The 23,444-nt window shown below is 43.3% G+C and overlaps 1 protein-coding gene across 1 annotated transcript; it reads left to right on the plus strand.

The window, feature by feature from the left end:
• The first annotated feature begins 9,500 nt into the window (after positions 1-9,500).
• Positions 9,501-21,166, plus strand: LOC136784189 (cell adhesion molecule 2-like). Its single transcript, XM_066744709.1, has 6 exons — positions 9,501-10,876; positions 17,676-17,881; positions 18,630-18,765; positions 19,826-19,959; positions 20,197-20,464; positions 20,919-21,166. The coding sequence occupies exons 1-6, from the start codon at positions 10,819-10,821 to the stop codon at positions 20,987-20,989; spliced, it is 873 nt and encodes a 290-aa protein (XP_066600806.1). The 5' UTR covers positions 9,501-10,818; the 3' UTR covers positions 20,990-21,166.
• Positions 21,167-23,444: the final 2,278 nt, after the last annotated feature.

A 23,444-nucleotide genomic window follows, 5' to 3' on the forward strand; every position in this document is an offset into this window, starting at 1 on the left:
CCTAATTTCTCTTAACAGCGAAATAAATGTTCATTGAACACGGCGTTAAATGATTTTTATTTCTCGGACGAAATCCAATGTGTTGCACGCGCGCATATATATTGTGCTTTCGAAAATAAGCAACGCCGTATTAAATCATCCGTTTAATCGTATTTTATGATACGAGGGAGACAGTTTGAAATTTTTAATTAATTTCCAGTCAAACTGTTTGCGGATACAATGCACCACCCTGCCCACGTGGAAAGCTTGACGTCGTTTAATTTTATACCAATTATCCGCCGTGAATATGAGTTTAAAGTATTTTCGAAAAACTGTAGAGCCGTTTTTGTTTAACTTTGACCAGAGACTGGCGTATAGAAGACACGTAAGGGATGGATGCGGGCAGCGCGGGTGAAGGGGTCTGTGAAATAAGCTAAAAGATAAAGCGAGGTCTTTTCTAGAAATATAATCTTTCAAGAAGGAATGCCTAATGAAGCCTTTTAGGTGAGATCCTTGTACCTCTACTACGTGCGTGTGTGTGTGTGTGTGTGCACGTTAATATTATTTTAATTATAACACGTGAAATTTATCAGTCGAGTGCAATTTATTTACCAAAGTATGTAAACATTCTATTATTTAAATGGTTGTTAACCATCTCACTGTCAAGTGTGTTTCATATAACACTGCCCGATTTAACATCGCTAATTATATTATCAATAATTTGATTATTGTATGTTTAACGAAATAAAAAATATTGTATTTAATTTTTATTGCAACGAAGGCTTGTTAACTCGGCATGGACATTGGTTAGTTCATCTTGATTCAAACAAAACTTTTAATCAACTGACCAGATTTAAATACTACTGATATGGTCTCAAAAGCAAATGCAGTCAAAGCATGCAATAAATATTTAAAACAGTGCAAATAACCTTCTTTCTGAAAATTGTAGGAATTTGAGGAAAAAAGCGTCCAGAGGTACAAGGATCTCCCCTATTGAAGATGACATGAATACGTCATGACTGAAGCTGACGAATGACTGAGATATAACCTGCTACCCTAGTTACTGTTTTTTAAAAATATTATTCCTCTCGAACGAAGCAAAAAATAACCTTGGAAACTTTTTGTTTGTTGATACGTCACTTATCAAAATGTATAATATGAAAATTTAAGGATAATACAATTTCCAAGGAAATTACGTAGATAATAAGCTGTATAAAATTGTTTAGCCTGGGAATAAATTCAAACTGAGGAAGAGGGAGGGAAAGAGAGAGAGAGAGAGATGACGATCGTGAAAAGGAAAAACTCATTTTACGAATAAGCTAGGAAACGGGTAGATTTGATGAAATTGAACTTGGGACGAGAGACAATGAATAGCAAGCTTTTATAAAAGCTTACAACTGACAATGCATATGAGAAGAGAACACCAATCAAGTAAAATCAAAGGATGTTATTTTAGTATTATGTTTATAATTCGTAAAACTTTTAGTGCTCTGAAGAGGGAGAGAGAGAGAGAGAGAGAGAGAGAGAGAGAGAGAGAGAGAGAGAGAGAGAGAGTTAGGAGCTGAAACGCGTATACACGTATATGAAACGGCGGTGCATATTACAGCCTCTCGACGATTCATAGCTCGAGGCGCAACTATAGAAGAAGAGCGTTTTTCGGATAAAACGGATAAAGAAAAGAGCTTTCTTTATCCAAACTAATCGAAAGAGGGGGCGGAGACGCCTGATGGCATTAAGATATGGATTTGACGCGAGGAAAAAAATGATAACAGCAATACCGGAGATATTTAAGATGACGGATGCGTATGCTAAATAAATAGACGTAAAAAAGGCGAGAAAGAGGGCCGGGTGGTCCGCGCAGCCAGAGGGTCGTGAGAGGTAGAAAGGGGGTGGAGAGAGGAGGGTTCGGCTTGTAAAGGAGATGGGTTCGATAAAATCTATAAGGAAGACGAGGATAAAAGAGGGGGGGGGGAGGGAGAGAGAGAGAACGAGAGAGCCAATGGTAAATAAAAGGAAGCGAGAGAGCGAGTTCGTTACGCGAGTCTTTTAAAAGATTCGGTTTCGTCGGGTTAATCGAGCAGTTTGAAGCAGCGTCACGTAGGGAGCTGACAAAACACCCTATAGATTCGCACGGCACGCACGAGGCGAATTCGCGGCCGAGGCTAGTGATACGCGAGGCGACGCACGTAAAACGAGTCTAGTTGAAGAAGGGAGCTGGGGGGGGGGGGTGAAGGTGAAGAGAAGTACGAGCGAGGGTTAGAAGATAGGGAAACGTGAGTTTCCTTGAAGGGACAACGATATTCATCCTGTGACGCGTGCAACTGGTACCCCAATTACTTGACGAGGGTCGTTAGGTGTTCTCCTGCTGGCGTAGTTTCATTGGCAACGCGCACCACCGCTGCATCGCCGCACCACTCCCTGCACCCCAACTCTCTCTCTCTCTCTCTCTCTTTGCCTCCTATAGCTCCCATAGTACTCTCAAAAGCGCCAGCGTGCCTCGCGATATCGCGATAAAAGACACGATTATGCACATGACCCCAAAGCGGATTGCACACGCTCGGCCAATAACCGCGATTTCTCCAACTATGCGCCTAGGTACCCGTAAACCATAAATCATACCTCGATCTCGCAAAAGTTAACTCTAAATAAATACTACCTTTCCATTCCACTTCTTTTCTTTAAACCCCCCCTCCCCCTCCCTTCCATTCCTCGTTCCTTTCATCCACCACCCATTCGACTCTACGCGACTAAAATGGAACCTTATTTTCTCGATCGTCATTCGCCAATATCCGTTTGTACATTCTCGCAAAATATAATGTCATATATCTCGCCAATCGATATCTCCTAATACGTTTGTTGACAAATACTCGGGCTCTTGCCGCTCGCGCGCTGACTGGGCAAAAAAAGCTTTTAGAAACGAACTCCTCACCTAATAAATATTGCTGGATGCGCCATGGGAGAATTGTCGCATCGATTTCCCTCGCAATCCTTTACACTTTGCCGCAATCAATTTTTATTCCCCCTGAACTTCATTCATAATTGTGGCCAGAAATATTACTTTCTATGTAATTTGTTATTTTTTTTGGGGGGATTTTTTTTTTCGGAGGGCTAATCATTGTTAACGCCACGACAGCGTCCATTCGCTTCTATATTTTTCACGAGAATTTGCGCATTGTGTCAGGGAATGGATTATACGAAACGATTATAGCCGCGGATTTCAGCGGTGTGGATATAAAGTGCTAAAAAGTGGACGATGAAATGAATAAATGAGCTAGGTTTAATCGTGGAGGTAGTGATTCGTGTCTGATAGTGCGGTGAGATAAAGATTTCAGTGTGTGTGTGTGTGTGTGTGTGTGGGAGTGTGCGAGAAAGGAGATTGTTACTCGTCGAGTCGGTTTTAAAATTGAAATTCGAAGGCTATGGGAAATTGGAGCGATCAGCTTATTGGTTTCGAATTTCTAAGCTACCTCGGAGTTACAATCAACGATAAATTTGAGCATTAAGTCAATTAACGACGTGTAGCTACCCGAGACGGGTAACGACCGTAACCTAAAGCAATAAGGTGAGGGATCGAGTTTAGTTTCCGCGCTTGGTTCAGCGCGCTGGCCGAATTAGCATGAAAATTTCACGGTTTAGGCCCGATACAGCTGTAGATCTTGTTGCTTCGATTGTTATCCGTGCGGCCAAGCCCTCGGGGGGCGCTATCAAAATTGTGCTCTCCTAAGATGTTCCATCTGCCGTGAGAAACTGCCTCGAATATTACATGCTAAAGACGCTTATCGGACAGTTTCACGGCCATGAAGCCGCATTTATATCGCCTGATAAGGAAAAATTTCATCTCCCCCTTTGCCCATTTCTATCTCGTCCCGTAACTACGCCAACAACCACCTTGTTGTTTTCTTAAGCGAGACGCGCTAACCGTTCTACTTTAATTATTGCTACCATTCAAACCAATTACCTCTCTCATCTTGATCGCCTGCATTTGTCTCGCTCCCTTTCGCTTTATTCCCTAGAAATTGCCGTTGAATTATTTCAATTGGCCAACAACTGCGACCTCAAAATATTCCCATTTTTATTGCAGGTACCGCGCGTATTCCTATAGTAAAATAGTAATAATAATAATAATAATGATGATAATAGAAAAAAGCCAGTACAATGGAGTATATGCAAAATGGATTAGGGGGTTTGGTACATGGACAAAGATAGATCCCTCGTGTGGTGGAGAGTGGGAGAGAGGGAGAGAGAGAGACTTATGGCTCTCGGAGCGCATGTTCCTCTATTTTTTGTTCGCCAAAGAAGAGCAGGAGAATCGAACTGGTCGAGAGGAGTGGAATGGCACGGGGGCGGAAACACGAAATTGCTGTAAAATTATTTCGAGACTGGCTCTCTCTCTCTCTCTCTCTCTCTCATGTTTAAGCAAGAGAGAGGAAGAGAAAAAATACTGCGTCAAGTTTTCGTTTTATCGCGCTACTTTAGCCAGGTTGGGAAGTTCTGGCTCGTATCGCGCTCCCTGATTTTCGTGCGAGAAAGGAAAAGGTGTCCGGTGGAAAAGTCTTGCGGGACGAAAACGCTGGCTGAGTTGTAAAATTATTTGAAAGGCGTGGGAGGGAAAGCTGTGTGTAAAATATCCGGGTGTTTTCGCGCCCTGCATCGGAGCCCGGTCTCTGTTTTGCACGCGGGATCAAAAATCCTTTGCAGCTCGCACCTGAATGAACTTGCAAGATTCCACGTTGAAAAGTAAAGAGGGAGGCTCTCGAGCGAAAATAACCGAAAAGCCTTGACAATAATGGAAAATCTATATCTCCGGAAGAGGCAACAAATCCGTCAACCTGAAAATTCAAAGTCTTGTTTTTAGAAATTGAGAAGGATTTCTCTCGCGGATTCGTCCCGCTGCTATGTCGTGTGCACCACTGTACGAATGTCGATTTCTTAAGTGAATTTCTCAGAATTTCTCACCGCCTGACCCACATTTTACTTTACCAATCGCAAAAATCATATCAGTGCCCGTCTAACGCTATCCTGACATAATAATCGAAATTTTCAGCAAGAGCGAAAGTCGAAGCGGCAAAGTGGCTAATAAATTTCGGGCTTCTCTCTCTCTCTCTCTCTCTCTCTCTCTCTCTCTCTCTCACGTAAGCAAAGTTACTTCGTATTTTGCCAATTTCGTCAAGCGAATACAAGTCTCGCATTTACGGTCGAAAGGTCTCAAGTACTTGGTGGAATTAACCGAGTTTCCCTGGTAAAAAAGGCTCGAGGATAGAACGGACTCTAAGCTGTAAAACGAGATAATCGAAAATGAGCCGAATCATGAAGTTGCTAAATTCTCCATTGATATATCAGCCTCTAGAGGCTATAGGCTCCCTCTGCTACGGTAGCTATATAATAATTTTTCCGAAATCCTCAAAGAAAAGTTGATAATTGTATTAGCGTGTGTTCTAACATGGAGCCGTATCAGATTCGGTTTGTCCGACGAGAGTCGTTGGCTAAGTTTGATGTATTTTGCCAATTTCATGAAACGAGGCTTTTGGGGAAGAAAGGAGGCGGTGGAGTGGCAGGCTTAGGTAGGCAGGTAGCTATATATATATATAGGAGGGTATAGTACATGTAAGAAAAGAAAGTGTAGAATGAGAGAGGATAAAAGTTGGTGAAGGAAGGAAGAAGGAAGGAAGGAAGGAAGGAAGTAAAAGCAGAGGCAGAAAACGACTGGCCAAAGTGGCGCCGATGTCAGATCGAGCGACGTGGCCCGATATCCCTCGTTATCGTAATTTCTTTCTCGAGTATATCGAAGAAAACGAGGGTCATGACGCTTCCTGCTTCATATACTTATATATACGTATGCTATATTCATCTACCCAACACCCACACACACACACATAGGCAGACAAAAAGTTGCCTTCGCCACTCTTTTTCCTCGAGTTCTCCTTACTTTCGGCTATACATATATACATATATATATGTATCTATGATGCGCATCATCGATACAGGCGAAAAAAGAAATCTGCAAGAGAGAGAGAGAGAGAGAGAGAGAGAAAGAGGGGGGAAGGGGAGGGGGAAAGAAACGATTGCCGATGAGGCCACCGTCTTCCTTCTCAGTTAGCTTTGCCTCACTTGGCTTGAAATAGGAACTCGACTCCTCGCTGCCTCATGGGTAAAGCGCGTATCTCGGAAATGTCAGCTGCGCGCGCGTCAAAGCCCAAACTCATCAAAGCTTTTTGCCTTTAAACTTCTTTCTGCTCCCCCTCCCTCTCTATAACCCCCTCCCCCCTATCCCACGCTCCGTCTCTATCTTTCCCTCTTTTTACTCACTTGGCTTCCTTTCTTCCCACTAATTTCACTCAAAACAGCTAATACCGTCGAATACTCGAATATTATTCATCCTGGCGTATATACCTACTATACTCGGCGCTCTTTCAACCCTCATTACCGAGCCAACCCCCGAGCTCTCTTCCACCCTAACTCTCGTCACGAGAGAGAAACAAGGAGCGCCGAAAGCCGCATCGATTCTTTCGACTGCGCTGGGAAAAAGTGCGCGACGTACGAAAAAATGCAAATGTTTTATTGGATCAATCTCTGATGGTGATTTTGAGGGAATCTCTCGAAAATTATTCGCAACCGAGAGGATAATAGAAGCTGTGGCAGCGGGGGCGCGCTCAAGTTGTTACTCGTCGCGCTGAACGATTGAACGGAAGTGCGCGGCATTGTCGTATCGGAGATTCGTGAGAAAAATGTTGATAACGGTGCGGAGGCCCTGTATCCATGGTCGATTAAGCGTCCACGAGGTGAATCGTTGTAAAGAACCGTGCGACAAAAAGTGTTGGTGCGGCCAAAAACAAGAAGCTCCAGTCTGGATAGCCACGAGCGTGCGATGCGGGAAAGCGGGAATTCAATTTCGGCTAAAAATATGATTTACCACCGTAACCGTTGTCTACGCTCGACAGAATTGCTTTCCGCTTACGTTTTGTCGCCTCTCCGCTTTTTGTCAAAGTATGTAAACTAGAAACAAACAAACCCACCGAACACCAGCTTCCAGATGCAGCGGATGACACACACCCTAACGGACGCTCGGCTTTTTGCCAATGTCAGATATACTATATTGCCCTCGAATCACGAAAACCTTCCTATCTGCGATCGACTTTTATCGTCCTTTCCACCATTCCCATATATAGCTACTTTAATGTCTTCGAAAATTCCAAAAGTCGTTCATTCACGAGGGCCAAACCACTCGCGTCACCCCTCTTCCGCTCCATCAGCTCATTTATCACTTTATCGATAAAAGCCGAAAAATTAACAAGCTCCCATCACACGCTCGCTAATTAGTTTACCCGCTGGATAACGATCAAATCACCTTTATTTGCAAAAATTATTACGTTTTATGCTTTAAATGCACGCAGTTTTTTTAATCGACGCACTGCATTTATCAGCTCGATTAAACGTCGCTTATCACCCTAAAATCCTCTATATGCGACTAAACCCAAAGGATTTCCTGGAATAATAATAATAGTTCGACAAGCGCTCATATCGAAGATAATAATGCTGTGTTCTTTTGGTTTATACGTCGGGGGTGTTGCGAGAAACTGGTAATATAATATTAAATTGATGTAGGAGTCTTAAATTTTCTTTTCTCAAAATACTCCTTGGCGCACACGGCTAGCTATTTTACCAGAAACTGCATTATGCCCTTTGTGTATGGGATATAAAATACGGGAGAATAAGAAGACGAAGGAAAATACCCGAAAGAATGAAAATTAGATGATAATTAAGATTTTAAATAGGCCAATTTTGGCAACGATTATTTAAGCGTTCATTACTCAAACAAAGCATTGAATTATTTCTTACACAAATCCATCATAAATAAGGAAAATCCGCGGTATCAGGTTTATGTATAATAAATTGCGCAAAAAAAACTTTATATTTTCTACACTTTCCACGTTACGAAATTATCGTATATGAGATTGGGATTGCCATTAATTAAATGTATTCAATGTTTTGAGACGAGATGAGTATATTTACGGAAACGAAATTTATTTAGATTGCATTTACACACATCGTAATCACATTAACACTCGTAAATATTTCTGGCTTGCTTCACAAGTATCGCCGGGGTATCCCATTAGTCTTGGGGCAATCGGATAGCAACGTTAAAAATTAAGGGAGAAAAAAGGAACTTGGCACATTCGAATAAAATTACTGTGGCAGGATCTGACGAATATTTCAAGTCGCTTTATCGGCACTAGGCCATCCTAGACCAAATTGTTTACCACATTTTGGTATATATGGGACGCATAATGAGAGAGAGAGAGAGAGAGAGAAACATTATCCAAGGTGAGAGGACAAAAGGAGCTTGATTAAATTTCAACACGAATAAGAGAATGCGAATGCGATATTAATGTAATCTGAAAAAATTGGTGATTCGTCAGAAAAATAAAATGAGAAACGCAATTAATATGTAAATGAAGAAACGAATGGTGGCTGGGAGGGAGTAATATCTTAGGGGGAATCGGTTTTAACGGGGTTAAGTATTCACGGGGGAATCGGACGGATTGGATCATCGAATCGATCTTGGCCCCGGATCTTATCGATCTCTGTTATCTCTCGGGGATCAACGAGGCGTAATCGTCCATCGTTTTTCTCCCGCCATCCAGCTTGGACTGCTGCTTGGTTGCAGAGGCCGAAACGTATTTCGCCAATTTCGTTAACACGCACACGTGTCCCGTGTGGCGCTCACACGTGTACATATATATATATACCGTATATGCGCATGTATACGTATATACACTGGTCGTTGGAGGCCCCACGAAAACACGCGCGCAGGTAAAGCGTGTGACTGACACGAACACGGATACACGGGACGGGGCAGAGCACACGAGCAGAGCAGAGGAGAACGTGGAATTTTGGTGGAAATGCGTGGCTGCACACGCGTGTTTGCGGCGCACACGTGTACGAAAGAGAGATGGCGCGAAGGCTCGAGCGAGAGGGAAGATTTTGCAACGATCATCGACTTGGGGAACGGCGCAGTCGCCCACCAACCGACTATCTCGCTCGCACCCCCTCTGCAACCCCTTCTTCCAACCATTTCTCCTCCCGCGTTACCCCTCAAACCCCCAACGGACCACCACCACGAGTTTCCTCGCTCTCCTCTTAACCTACCCCCTACTACCTCAGCCACCCCCTCCTTTTCTCCATCACCCTATTTCCTCCCACTCGTCCCTACTTCCGTTGCCCCCTTTACCCCCAGTTTCACACTACTCTACCCTCCTCTCTTTGCTTCCTACTTTTTTCTTTCTCTCTTTCTTTCCACTTTTCTTTCGCTCCCACCCCCCCCCCCCTCTCCCCGGCCCTCGTTCTCCGGATCTTGTAGCATCGCGCGTTTCTCCTTTTCTCCCTACCATCGCCACCACCACCATCCCTCGCTGATTTCCACCACCTTCTTCTCTCTCTCCTTGCTACCTCCACCACCATCACCACCACCACCACCATCGGGCAGAAGCGGCAGCAGCAGCAGCAGCAGCAGCAGCATCGCCACAGCCAGAACGCTGCCGCCTCCACCACCTCCGGTAGCTAAACTCTCTCCGTGTGCCAATGCCGCAGTACCGACGGCTTTCCGCGGATGGTGGAAACTCGTGTAACACGCTCGTATATAGATTTTCAATTAGTCGCTAACCAGTAAACGACGCCGAGTTGTGTGTCAGCCAGGACTGGCCACCTGAGACACCTGCTGCTACTACTACCTCTGCCTCCTCCACCTCCTCCATTTCCACCACCAACCTCCTCCTCCTCCTCCTCTTCCTCCTCCTCCTCCTCCTCCTCCTCGTTCTATACTGCCACTGAAAGTCAACCATCCCCTTTCACCACCATCACCACCACGACCACCACGACGAACCACCACCTCCTATCGCGTCACTCTTCGAAATTCTAAGCTCGGCCAAAACGGTTGTTTGCCAGTCCGGTGGGACAGGACGAAACTCGAGGAATTTGAGAAACGTGTAAACAAGAAAAAGGAGAAGCAAAGATAGAGGAGGAAGGAAGGAAGGAAGGAAGGAAGAAGGGGAATTGGGTGAAGGGGTTCAAGTGTCGAGATCGATTCGCTCCGGGCTACCACTGCACGAGGTCTCTTCCGCGCGAGGATTTCATCCAGCACCGGTTCGTACTTCGCATCGAGCCGATGACACCTCGAAGGTCCTCGCGAAGAAACTTACCTTCCTCTCGGATCTCAGCCACGTCCCCCAGGATATTACGAAAAACTACTACGACGAATTTCAACGATCCTCCCTCAACAACTTACCGATAAGTCCAACCTACTCTTCGCCGGACCCATACCAAAACTCTCTCTCTCTCTCTCTCTCTCTCTCTCTCTTCGATCTCTACATATACCTATACCTACTACTACTACTACACACACACACACACATATACAGTGTGCCGGTCTTTATTCAACCAAGATTCCTGCCGAGTGCGAACCCTGATCGTTCCCGATAACCTACATCTTCCCTAACGATTCTCGACAAATCCTCCTGGATCTTTAAGCTCCTTCCTCGGAGGATTTTCAAGATCCTCGCAGGCAGCATCATCGGGCGACAATTTTCTCTCGGTGGATTTGTGCGTTCCTCGAGATTTCCACAGCGTGACACACGCAAGCAAACTCCCGTCGATGCCCTGCGCCACGTTTAAACATTCAGCAAGGGAAACCATGAGATTTGAGAATGCTGCCAAGTCCAATCTACCGAGCACCGCATATAACTTATTCCTTGTGCGAATGCCAACGAATGAATTTCTACGCTTCAAAGTCTAGTGCCGCGTGCCCATGAACCGAATCCGACGCTTCTTGCAAATCTCCGCAGGATGTTTCTCCAAGTATTCGTCCTCCTCGCCAATCTACTACCGCTACCGTTACTCTCAGGTTTGTACATGAAAATAGCCTTCAATTTTCATACATTTATATATGTATACCTAACACCTCTTACTCGGGTAGCTCCGATTATTCGAATTTCCATCGATGATTGTCCGCCCGTCGCGTCACTCCCATACGCGTTTATATAAATTTCTTCCCTTCCCTACCCCCTTCACCCCTCCCCAACACGATCCATTCATCTTTAAGATTTGTAACGCCACTTTATTTAACAACAATCCAGGCTAAAGTAATTAGTGATCCTTATCAGTTATTTATTGCGCGCACTCCAATACTAATGCCGCGAGTGTTTCATAATACCGTTACAGATTGCTTCGGGAGATTCTACGGTTTTTCACTGACGAATTAATATTATAGTATTGTCGCTGGTGCTAGTGTTTCATTATAACCGCAATTACGTGCCAAATTCGATACACTTTATACCGAACGATACCTATATATGAAACTTTAATACAGAGTAAAAGATAACAAAGCTGGGAAGAGATATCCGATCGATAACCATTTATTTAATAACGTTAAGCCACGATTACGATCACCATTATACCATTAACGATTATTATTTAACGAACATATATTTACAAGATGTAGAAACATTGTTCGAATCCTATATACCAAATCGAAATTCGAGAGCCGACTTGGTACCAGCGTAATTAATAGTCTGACGATTTTTCGGGTATTTGTCAAAAGTTTCGAAAAACTCATGTATAAAAGATCGATTTACAGTTTTTGCTGTTTTTTTTTTGCCGTACTATATATATATATATATATATATATATACACACTCCTCTTTTTCCTCCAGTTTTTTTATCCCCTTTTCATTCGCCATTTATAACATCGTTATTATTTTGATTTCTCGTGGGAGGATTGTAATCGGGAGTGGCTTTTGTAGCGTAAAATTGCGAGGGTACCTCCTGAATGCTCCATAGAGGAGCTCTTTGCCGAGGGTTTCGCGGAAGGCAAAATGTTATTATTGAGCAATCGAGTGATGTAAGAAGCTTGTAAAGTGAGTCATTTGGCGGGCCGCGTTGGAATACCGTGGAGTTTCCGGCGAGTGTGCATGCGACAAGCTCGCTACGTTCTCTCTTATTCGTGCAAACGAGTAATAAGGATCGTCCGATAAGGTATATAAAAATTGGTTAAACGCGATGGTATACCGATATATAGAAGGGAGCGAGTGAGAGCGAGAGAGAGAAGAGGATATAAAATGCGATCGAGCGTATCTACTTGGATAAGTTTGCCGTTTAGCTTTTTATTCCGGCGCCTGACGGCGATGTTTCTTTATCAAGTATAACGAGCGCAAAGGCCAGGGCGCCGGCGTTGCCTCTGCTGCTCCGCTGCTGCTCCACTGCTGCTCTCAGCTTTTAACAAATGCAGCGAAAGATTTCACCGGGCGTGGATATATAACTCGGGGAAGAGAGCAGAAATATCGGACGATCGCGTTACACGTGCTTCCCAAGGAGAGAATGTAAGCGGCGAATCAGTGTATTCCGCTCTGCTGCACGGATTAGGAGGATCCGCGATTAAACTAGTCTTATCTGATAAGAAGAAACGCCGCGCTCGTTCGTTCGCTCGCTCGCTGATCTTCGTCTACCTTCCGCAGGAAGCAGAGAGAAAGAGCAAAGTTTTACATTTCGCTTGAATACATAACGAACGACTTTTGACAAATTCAGTCATTCCTCTCGTTTCACGCCGCGAATTATTCCTCCCGTTCAGAAAGGTTATACGCGCTTAAAACTTATTAACCGTAAAATCCCTGTCGGAAAAAGCTAGCTTACCTTTTCTAGAAAACCTCGCTGCACCAAGATTTTATAATAGATTTTCAAGCTCCCTATTTTCCGCGAAGCAATGGATAAAGAGAGGAGGGAGAAGGGTGAACGTTTAAAAAACTCGAACGTGTTTCGCGCGAACGATACGCGTTGAATAAGATTGTACGAGCTTCTACCTGTGTGTGTGTGTGTGTGCATAGGGTGTTTGTGTATAAGCGTAACCGTATGTGATTGTGTGTAAGCAACACGTATGTATGTATATATGTATATTTAAGCGTGTCACGTTCTTGCGCTACGCCGCAAAGGCGTATAACTTTACTGCAACATCTCTGTTCGGTGTTACAAGCAAGTTAAAGGGGGCTCGGCTCCTTCCACGGCATCTTTCAATAGATTCAATTAGTTGTGGAGAAGCGACGCCCCACCGCTGTCGTCTACGTCGTTAGTATCGCGGTCCAACTATAGTATACACTGCACAGATATATATATATATATATATAGTCAATACAGAGCGAGACTCGGCGAGAGACTGGAGGATCCGAACGCGAGATGTATGTATCTAAACACAAACCTTGCTTGGCCGTATTATATGTGTATACTTCTCTCTCTCTCTCTCTCTCTCTCTCTCTCTCTCTCTCTCTCTCACTCTCTCACTCTCCCGCAATTTGCCTTTGCCCTTGCTTTTGCGTCAAGCTTGTCTGCCCGCTTGCTTTTGCCTGTTTCGCTCGCCGCTCGAGTTCAGAGACGCGACGTTCCTCGTCCTGCTGCATCGTGCAATTCAAATTCAAATTACGCTCAAAATACCTGTGACATTAGCCGAGCCCTCTGGCTTTCCCTCATCCACTACCCACAAACCCTCTCTCTCTCTCTCTCTCTCTCCCATCTCTCCCTAATGCATAATTTCTCTCATCAGATCCATCCACAATTTTCTCCCGTATCCATCAAATAAACCCCGAGCTCGCTATAATAAAGTATATATATATATATATATATATATATATAGAGAGAGAGAGAGAGAGAGAGAGAAAGAAAAGTGAAAAAACCGTTCCGGAACTATATAGGAGCGTTCGCACCTGCACGATTTTAACTAACCGCAAAATGGATTACTCCGTTAGCACGCGACAGTACAAAAGACAAAGCGGAAAAGAAAGGGAGAGAGCCACAGTGAGAGAGTTTCCATCCAATAATATTCTTATCGCACAAAATTCCCGCGAGTTTAATTCGTCAGCTAATTTGCCAAGCCGCGACGATCAATTCCGTTAAGTAAAAATTAATCTGCGAACAAACGAAAGAGCTGATAGATTGAGCGAAAGCTCGGTTGCTGGTGGAAGTGTGAGTGAAGGGGGGGGGAGGAGGAGGAGGAGGAGGAGGAGGAGGAAAGAAAGTTTCATAAAACCGAAGTAAAATAGCGTGCAGATGGAATTTTTGACGTATCGATGCCTCGACCGAGAGCCGAATTCTTTTTCTTCTATACGCCGCGCACGGACTAATTATCGTGGGAGGAACAAGTTTTCAGGATCCATTGTTGGGCGGAAATGGAGCTGCGAGGTAGCCGACTGGGCGATTCCTTCGAGTACGTCACTCGATAGTTTCAATTAGCCGACGCTGCCGCCGCCGTTGCCGCCGCCGCGACGCCGAACCACCACCGATGCCCGCGCCGCCGCCTCCATCGTCGATACCAAGCTTAATGCGGACGGGACTAACGAGCCCTTCTCCACCTCCCACTTCTCTCCCCACCCCTCGTGCCGCAACTACACTCTCAAACGGTTTGTGATGTAATGCTCTCGTTTAAGGACAAGCACCGATGTAACCAGGGGCCCAGGTCCTCACGAAACCGTATTACGATTGGTCGTTAACCCAAGTACCCTAATTGGCTCAATTTCCAATAAACCTGGATCCGCCAGGCTTTCGTCCCCTTTAAATAAAACAATTCCAACATCGAGCCACGGTGTCGTGCGAGTCTCGCGAACCGATGTTTCCCGTCGGCTTAATTGCACTTATAATTAAATCGACCGTATCGTGTCTTTTCATATTATTCCTTACACATTCGTCTCTAATACGGTTTTCGCGAGCACGTGCGTGACAAAGCGTTCTATCACTCTTCCAGAGATGAGCTAAAAAGATAGAGCTCTCTTAATGGTAAACGTTTTATTAACACGACTGGATCTCTGTATAAACCGGACAAGACTAGGTACCTTTGTAAAATAATATTGTCGTGGATCGCGATAACCACCACCGATCTCTTCTGTCGAGTGCAGTTAAAAGCTGCTGCTGTAACTTCTACATTACTCTCCTATTCTCTCTCTCTCTCTCTCTCTCTCTCTCTCTCTCTGCTCTCGCGCGCACACACCCATTCATAGCAAAGCGTCAGGTGCTTCTCTACTTTTATCCCCTTCCAATATTATCTTTCGCTCGGTAATATGCAACGGAATCGCATGATTTATAGCGGCCACAGATTAGTTTTTACAGCAGCCGGTACACAAGAGCGATCTCTCTCCTCTCCACCTTTCCGATCCCCTCTCCCTTTCTCTCTCTCTCTTTCGTTCCCACCCTCGATCCCCCAACACTAGCTCTTTCCCTTTAATGGATCGACTCGCAGACTTTTCAACCGAGAAGCTCTTTCCTCAATTATGCAGCAAAGTTTTTAAAGAAGTTCGCCTCGCGCGAAAACGATAGATTTTTGATTAGCCGTCTTTCCGCGAGCTGCTTAATGGATGAAGATGCACCGCGTCAAGTTTTCATCCAGCACCAGAGCCTCTGCCTCCTCCTTTTTGTTTCGACTTGCAGTCAGCCAGGATTCTCGGTGTACTCTACTCTCTTGCTCGACCCGACCACTCGCGAAGGGATTGCTCTATCGGGCCTGAAAAGTGGCGCTCGCCTCTAGTATCTCGTTGATTGCGGCAAATCGATCGGAATAATTCATTAATGTCGATTGTGGCCGCTTGAAAATTCCATCCAATCCTGCAGATAGACCGCGATAAAGTACAGCTATATACGTACATCTATATATATACATATATATATAGCACACGACTCTCTCTCTCTCTCTTGTTGCATTCTCGCTCCCGACAACCACAGCTCTTATTATTATTCTATTATTATCACATTATTATTATTATTATTATTGTATTCAAATCTCTGTCGGTTCCGAGGGAATTTCTCGTGTACGCGCGCAGAGAGGAAAATTTGGAAGAAGAAACACGCTGGATCCTTGAAATCTGTTTAGCAAAAACGAACGATTGAATAACGAGGCCCGAACTGGGAGCTCCGACGATGACTTTGTTTACGCTGGCCAGCGATGCGGCTTGCCGAAAGTCGAGCAGAATTAATTGCATTGATTGCACCGACTGCACTTCCGCCATCCCCGTTCGATCGCAACAAAACATGGCCGTTTTGCATTTACTCCGACGGATAACGTGTTCCATCCAATTTCACTCCCCCTCCCCCCTCCTTCACCTCTATCACTCTCCTCCTAGTCTAGCTGTATCGCGGCAAGCACGATTCACCGTGAATCAAGCAACGCGCGCTTCTTTCTCCTCGCGTTTCTACGTCGAATCCCGCTCGAACCAAAGTGCTCGTATTTCTACTCTTATACATATATATATATATATATATATATATATATATATATATGTACGTACAGCATATAATATATATTGCAAGTTCCGCTCCCTTTCAGGAAAAACATCCCAGACCTCCCGTACGTCGCACGGCTTGTTTTTTCACTCGCGACACTATTTACCTTTAATTATTTTATAGCTCAAAGATCGATAATAAACGATGCGTTGAAAATATCGACGAAAGAGTGACGGTATGAATAAAATGCTGGATATATTTATATAGCGTACGGTGTAGTACCATAAGAGAGTATAGGCTAGCCGGACTGAATTAAGGCCATTTGAAAAATTACTTCGGTCTACTACTTTTAGCCCCTTATCGCTTTATCGCTATTATAAAGGAGCCCGAGGAATTTACGTTATAAATTTGCGTATTACGTGCATGAAGGTGCAATTTATAAAAAAATATTCCTCGTGAATCAGAGTTCCCGAGGAGGATGCCTTATTCTCCTCGATATACTGTACAACGTAGTATTTCTGTAGCAATGACGCGCGCGCGTTTGTGTTTGCCTGTTTCTGCCTATGTATATAGTCCTCTAGCTGTGTAGGATAGCCCGCAATTCGACCAATAAAGGCAAAGAGTCAACTTTTATTCGGACTATATCCCACGGATCAGTCATATTTATTTTGTTATTTAACGCGGTATAACAATTTCCATTTACCAATTAATTAAACCCCCTATTATTCAGAATTTATTCTACTCAACGCTTCGCCACACCGACGCATGTATATATATATATGGTCGATTTATAGCAAACGCGTTTGGTCGCCCATATTTATCATTGGCCCTTTGAAAAATGAACATACATACGAGACCGTTTTGCTAATTCCATTGACGAACGATGCCTAGCCGTCGTTGCCGTCCAGTGAAAGTGTTATTTTTCCTTCGCAGCGACCTGCAATTCTCTCAACGAGGTTTATTCCACTCGACGTAACAAAGGGATACGGTAGCGCAAAGTGACAAAACTTTTCATAATTTCTATTTCCTTCGTCTTATTTTTCTTCTGTGCAAGAGAAGGAGGCAACGAAGAGAAGAGAGAAAAAAATGCTATTGCGACGAATATTAAATGCTAATTTCGTGATTAGACCGAGGAAGGACGTTCTTTCGTCCGGATGACTCGGTTCTCGTAAGGGGGGATGGGGAGAAAAATGTCCGATGGTAACAGAAAGAGAGGGAGAGAGAGAGAGAGAGGAAAGAAAGAACGTTTAGTAGCGCCAAGCTACTATATACGGAGAAGTACTATAAGAAGCATCGGACGAGTAGAAAGAAAAAGAAGGGCTTAAGGGAAGAGGGGGGGGGGGGGGGGAGGGTGGTGGTGGTCTCGCAAGGCTATTCGACGTTAGGCCAAAAGTTTTCAGGGTAGCTGTGGGAAGCATCGATGTGGCTGTGTATTATTAAAACTTTTGCAGGGATCGTGGCGCTCCGTATGACAGCCCTGCAGATACCACAGCACGTCGTAGTGAACGAAACGGTTCGGATGGAATGCAACTTCAACCTGGACAAAGAGGTTTTGTACTCGGTGAAATGGTACAAAGACGGACATGAATTTTATCGTTATCTACCAAGGGATGAACCGACCGTCCAAACGTTTCCGCTCGCCGGGGTGAACGTGAACGTAAGTTAAAACAGCCATATATAGTAGGGTAGTAGTACCGTAGCGTATCATCAGCGAATTCTCAAAAAGAAGAAGCACACGGAGGAAGAATAGAGCTTTATACTATATACATAGATGCACACACGCACCAGGCAAGCGTTTTTAGCCGTTTGCCTGAATTTACCCGCGCGTGCATATTTGATAGAAATTTGCATAGACGAAAACACCCCCTGTTGCTGCTGCTCTCTGCCAAACGCGGGAAACAACCTTATTTCATCTTGGTGAATTTACAGAGAAGAGAGAGGCAATGCTCAAAGAAGATTATCCTAAAAAAGAGTTACATCGACAGAGAGAGAGAGAGAGAGAGAGAGAGAGAGAGAGAACGGGCTCCTGGTAGGAGGAAAAAAAAGAGATTGAGCTGAATAATTGAAGGCCGTATAATAAAGTAATATACCTCGTTTGGATATCTTTTCCAAGGAGAGCAAAAGAGAGAGAGAGAGAGAGAGAGGCTTTCTTCTTGTTGGGAAATCGCTGCTGATGGGGACAGCATCCCAAGGGACAGTAATTTTACATATCCTTTATCCTTTATCGCGGAGGATAAAAACAACGGAGAATGGAATTAAGCGGGTAGGAATTTTAGTAGTAGGAGCTTTCTGGTTGAAGAAGCGTATAATGGGCGCGCTATGAAGGAAGGAAGGAAAGAAGGAAGGAACGGGAAGATATAGTGGAAAGTTAAAGGGAAAAAAGATATATTGGTTTAAACTTTCAGAGCCACAAGTCGACGGAAAGATCTGTGGTGCTGAACAATGTGCAGTTGTCCAGTGGTGGAAGATATCGATGCGAAGTATCGGCAGAAGCGCCGGCCTTTCAGACTGTCTCCGATCATGCCGATATGACCGTGGTTGGTAAGTGTGAGAGTCCTGCAGTCAAGGACGCGATGCGACGGGATGCTCGACGCACGCTTTAAAAATAAATTGACAGCTCGAACGACGAGAATCGTGATCCTTTCGCAACCCGGATTCCATCTATCGTAAAAAAATAGGAAGAAAAAAAACACTCGATTCTTACTGGCCGCTCGATCGGACGTTTATGGCCACCATTCATATATTTATAACTCGGATCATTATTCTCATCGTCCACGAGCCATGTCGAGCGTACTATACCACGTGCACCCATTTATCGAAACGTCTGCCCGCAGTCGACACTCTAATATTTTCAATGATTCTGATAATATTTATTCCCGTCGACTCTTCTATTTATGCACCGATGACACATGGCTCTCCTTGCCACTTTTTCCTACCGATTTCACCGAGCTTCCTTATATTTGCTTCTTTATCGAGGCTTCGATGCAAAATATCGAGTCAAACGCTATTAATAGTCGTGTATATACGAAATACGAAATAGCAGGAACAAATTCAAATGGTTCTTATCTAATGCAAAAGCTGCTTTTATACTGTCTCGTGAAAAGCTTAAGTGAAAGATAGCATCGGAAAGCGAAACTTGATTCAAGAAGCAAGTATAAGAGGGTCTCGATATTAATTATAATTTGATAAGGGGGATCTCTGTATAGATAAATGGTTCATTAGTCTGATAAAATGTTGAGTAGTATAAAAGTCGATGGAACAATTGATATATAATTTCAACGGAAACTTGAATAACTCTGCGAGGTGAATAGAGAAATTGAACGACATTGGAGAAATTAGAAAATAAATATGTTTTAAATGAAGAAACAATAATCGAGTTTATTCTATAATAAGAAGCTATATATGTACATATTTATATATATATATATATAGACGTAGTTTGGTATATGTAGCTCGGTTCTATTAAAAGTCAATCAACGTGCATGGTACACGTATGGTTTCGCTTGTAGTTGGACATAACAGTTTGTCGAAAATATTAACAAGCGAGATTGATGACAGAGAGCAATTTGTACATAGGCGTGCGTGTGTGTTGTGATTTCAGTGTTGCCGAAGGACGGTCCGCGAATAAGCGGCAGGAGAACGAAATATCAAATCGGTGACGTGGTTCGGAAAAACTGTACATCGGCCCCTTCAAAACCGGCGGCCCAGCTCAAGTGGTACATCAACGAGGAGCCGGTAAGAAATAGTCGGAGAGAGTAGAGAGCTCTTGTAAAGAGCGTGGGGAGTACGAGTAGCGAAATGACGGAAATATAAATGGAGGGAGGGTGGGAGGGAGGGGGGGGGGGGTGGAGGAAAATGGTTAAAAGGGTAGCGTAAAATATCTATCCCTCCCTCGGGATAATCCCTACGGAGTGGATAAATGTAAATTATGATGGTGATTAGTATTATATTAAAATCTGTATATATATATAGGCGGACACTCAGTACCTGAGAGGACCCCATATCATCTCCGTGGATGAGAGAGGCCTGGGAACCGCGGTGTTAGGCCTGCAATTTCGCGTTATGAGCAAACATTTCAAAAGGGGTGACATTAAGCTGAAGTGCTCGGCCACTATAGCTAAGGTCTACTCGCGCAGCAACGAGGAGAGCGAGGAGGGGGAGGAGAGAATTTTAAAAGCGCCGGTAATGGAAAGTCGCGGAACAAGAGCTCAAAGTCACACTCGTAACGATTTGACGAACGGTAAATACCTTTCAGCGTTTCTACCTGTTTTTCACTTACCACCACGCATCACTCTCTCTCTCTCTCTTTCGCCAAGCGTTATTTCACCCTCAAACGTATGCTAGTCCTTCCCTTAAACTTTTTTAAGCCCGTTCTTCCTCGCTTTTCCACCTCACTCTGCTCCTATTTCTTTTCACTTCACGAGTAACGCATCGTTGTTTATTAATTTCGCTTTCAGTAAAACATTACTATCCTTTACTCTCTGCTGCTGCATAGTAGCATATTGCCAACCTCTGCCTGGCTTCTTCTCTCAGCGCGCTCCACCTTCATATTCCTTATGCATTGCAGCTTCCGGCTCAATGTGCGCATACACTCACACACACATACACACCAAAAGAGAAGCTCGCACATGCCCCAACTACCAACACGCTATATTCACTCACTGTGTCGAGTAATCGATGAATTAATATTTCAGAATCTCCAGCAACAGTCTCGGTGGAATGGCTGATCCTCCTTCTGATCGCAGGGACTCCTCTCATTCGATAATAACATTTTTTTCACGTTGCTTCCTACATGTAAACGATTACCTTAGGGAGACCTTACTTGAGTAAAGAATTTAATATGACTATATATATATATATATATATATAGCATTAAAAAGTAACTCCTAAGCCACGTAATCGTCTTAATCATATAACGACTACGTTAGGGGGTTGAGGATGAAAAGGAGGAGAGGAGGGGGGGGGGGAGGATAATGTTGGACATAATTTATTAAAAAATAATAGTAATAATATTAATAATGTAACTTTGCGATATGTGAGAAACTTGTACGTCCATTAAAAAGCGTCATGTGAATACGACATAAGTAGCCACGTGACTATAGGCTCTAAATATAAATGTATTCAGTACCATATACTATTATATAAATATATATATATATATACTCTACTTGATAGAAATATTACACGCGAACGTACAAAAATGTGCGCACATACAAAACAATACTAACGTACATATCCGACATCTCTAGTGGGATAAGGCTCGATTTTCGTTCGAGCTAGCGTATCTGAAAGAAAATCCGTCTTTTCGTGTATATTTGGGTCGTCGCGATATCCTTTGTTTTCTTTCTCTTTATACGCGCAACGTCATAAATTTTTACGGCGCGACATCTTTTTCACAGAGCGCGCGCGTTCCAACGTACAAATGTCCCTGTTCTCAGTATTCTCACCTCTCACCGCGATAGCGAACGAAGCCCCGGTGACGTAGAGCCCGTACTCGCCACGTCCCCCCCCCCCCCCCCTCTCCCTACCCTATTTTTCAATCAAATTCCCAGCGACGATGAGGAGACAACTCGAGACTCGAGAGTTTCATTGACTCCGCAGCGGGGCCGATACGGCTCGTTGCGTAAAGGGCCACAGCTACAACTCTGACCCGGCGACGCTGTACAGTTAAACCGTCTGTTGTTGATGAATAATTCACGGAGCAATCATAAATGTAACTTCTTTCATGCATGCAGGTATCCTTATCTTTTAAACTGAAACTGTAGGACGATGATGACGGTGATTATGATAACGATTATTATTGTGACGAAGACGAAGACGAAGACGACGAAGACGATGATGATATAACGGTTGTAACGATAATGATGATGATGATTATGATGATGATGACGATATCAAAAGTCACTATTCAGCGGAATATTTTTCTATGTAAATCTTTATATTAACTATATAGACACTTAGGCAAGATATATTCAGAGCTGGTTTAATCGAATTAAGCAGTGGCTTTTCGGATTACTTTTTCCCCTGTAATACAACTTGGAGGGTATTATTATATGTCACGCCTACACTGCCAGACACGGCAGTATGGGTGATACTTTGATAATGCCACCATTTCAACCAAGCGTTCTTTATACAGTTTTTTTTCTCTAAACATATGCTGTACGGCTCAGTAGTACAGCGTCAAAAACAAGATTATATTATGTATGCATTTATTCATGCATAGCTAATCAATATATGGAAGTGAAACGAAGGTATATCAAATTATCATCTGTACTGTAATAAATCGTTTATTATATTTACATGCGTATATATTAATATTATACATATATTTATAGTATTATATTATATTTATATGTAATTAATAGACTATGTTAAACGTTTCTATCTCGTTGGAAAGTAATAATGACTAATAGGTCCGTTAATTACAAAAACCGTGATAGGAACGGTCGAAATATAAATGAAATGTATGATTGGTCCTGATACGTGCAATTAATTTCTTTCTTTCCCCGTGTTAATCCTGATTACGCTTTATCGCTGCTCTCTACCGTTCGTATATTATGCCAAAATGAACATTCTTCTACAATGTTTGGATAGTTACACTCTCTCTCTCTCTCTAATTTACTTTCTAACGCAATGATGGAACGGTCGCAGAATGCAAAATTATATGGAAAAATGTTTTACTATTTATATCTGCACAATGATGGTTATAATATATAGTATATTTTTTAAATACTTACGACATTGGCTGTACAGGGGACTTTGCAATGCGAATAGTATACGACGTGAGGTATTTCGCATTACTTTCATTCTATTATGTAGACTGGAGTTCGCTATAAGAGTATCGATGTGAACGCGGCTGACGCTTTAATGGCATTTTAGTAGCGCGCGATACATACATCTCTTCGCTACGAAATGTTAAAGAAAAAGGATAGGAAGTAAAAAACACTTCTATCTCAGAACTACTTTGCTACCTGCATCATTTATCTAATATAAATACCGACGTATTTCTTCGCTTTAAACGAAAAACTGAAATGGAAGCCAAGCTAGTATTAATACGATATTATAACTTATTCTATATACTATATGATATTGTATTTGTACCCATGTCATATGCTGTTTGTTATTTCAAGAGAATATATTCAAGCTTTTCTTTTTCATTTATTAAGGTATAAACTAACATCGTCATACATGTCATTATACTATATATGTATAGATGTTTT

Source organism: Prorops nasuta, unplaced genomic scaffold (genome assembly GCF_024137725.1).
Source record: "Prorops nasuta isolate Cenicafe-Biocafe unplaced genomic scaffold, Cenicafe_Pnas_1.2 PNAS00050, whole genome shotgun sequence".
Taxonomy (NCBI): Eukaryota; Metazoa; Arthropoda; class Insecta; order Hymenoptera; family Bethylidae; genus Prorops; species Prorops nasuta.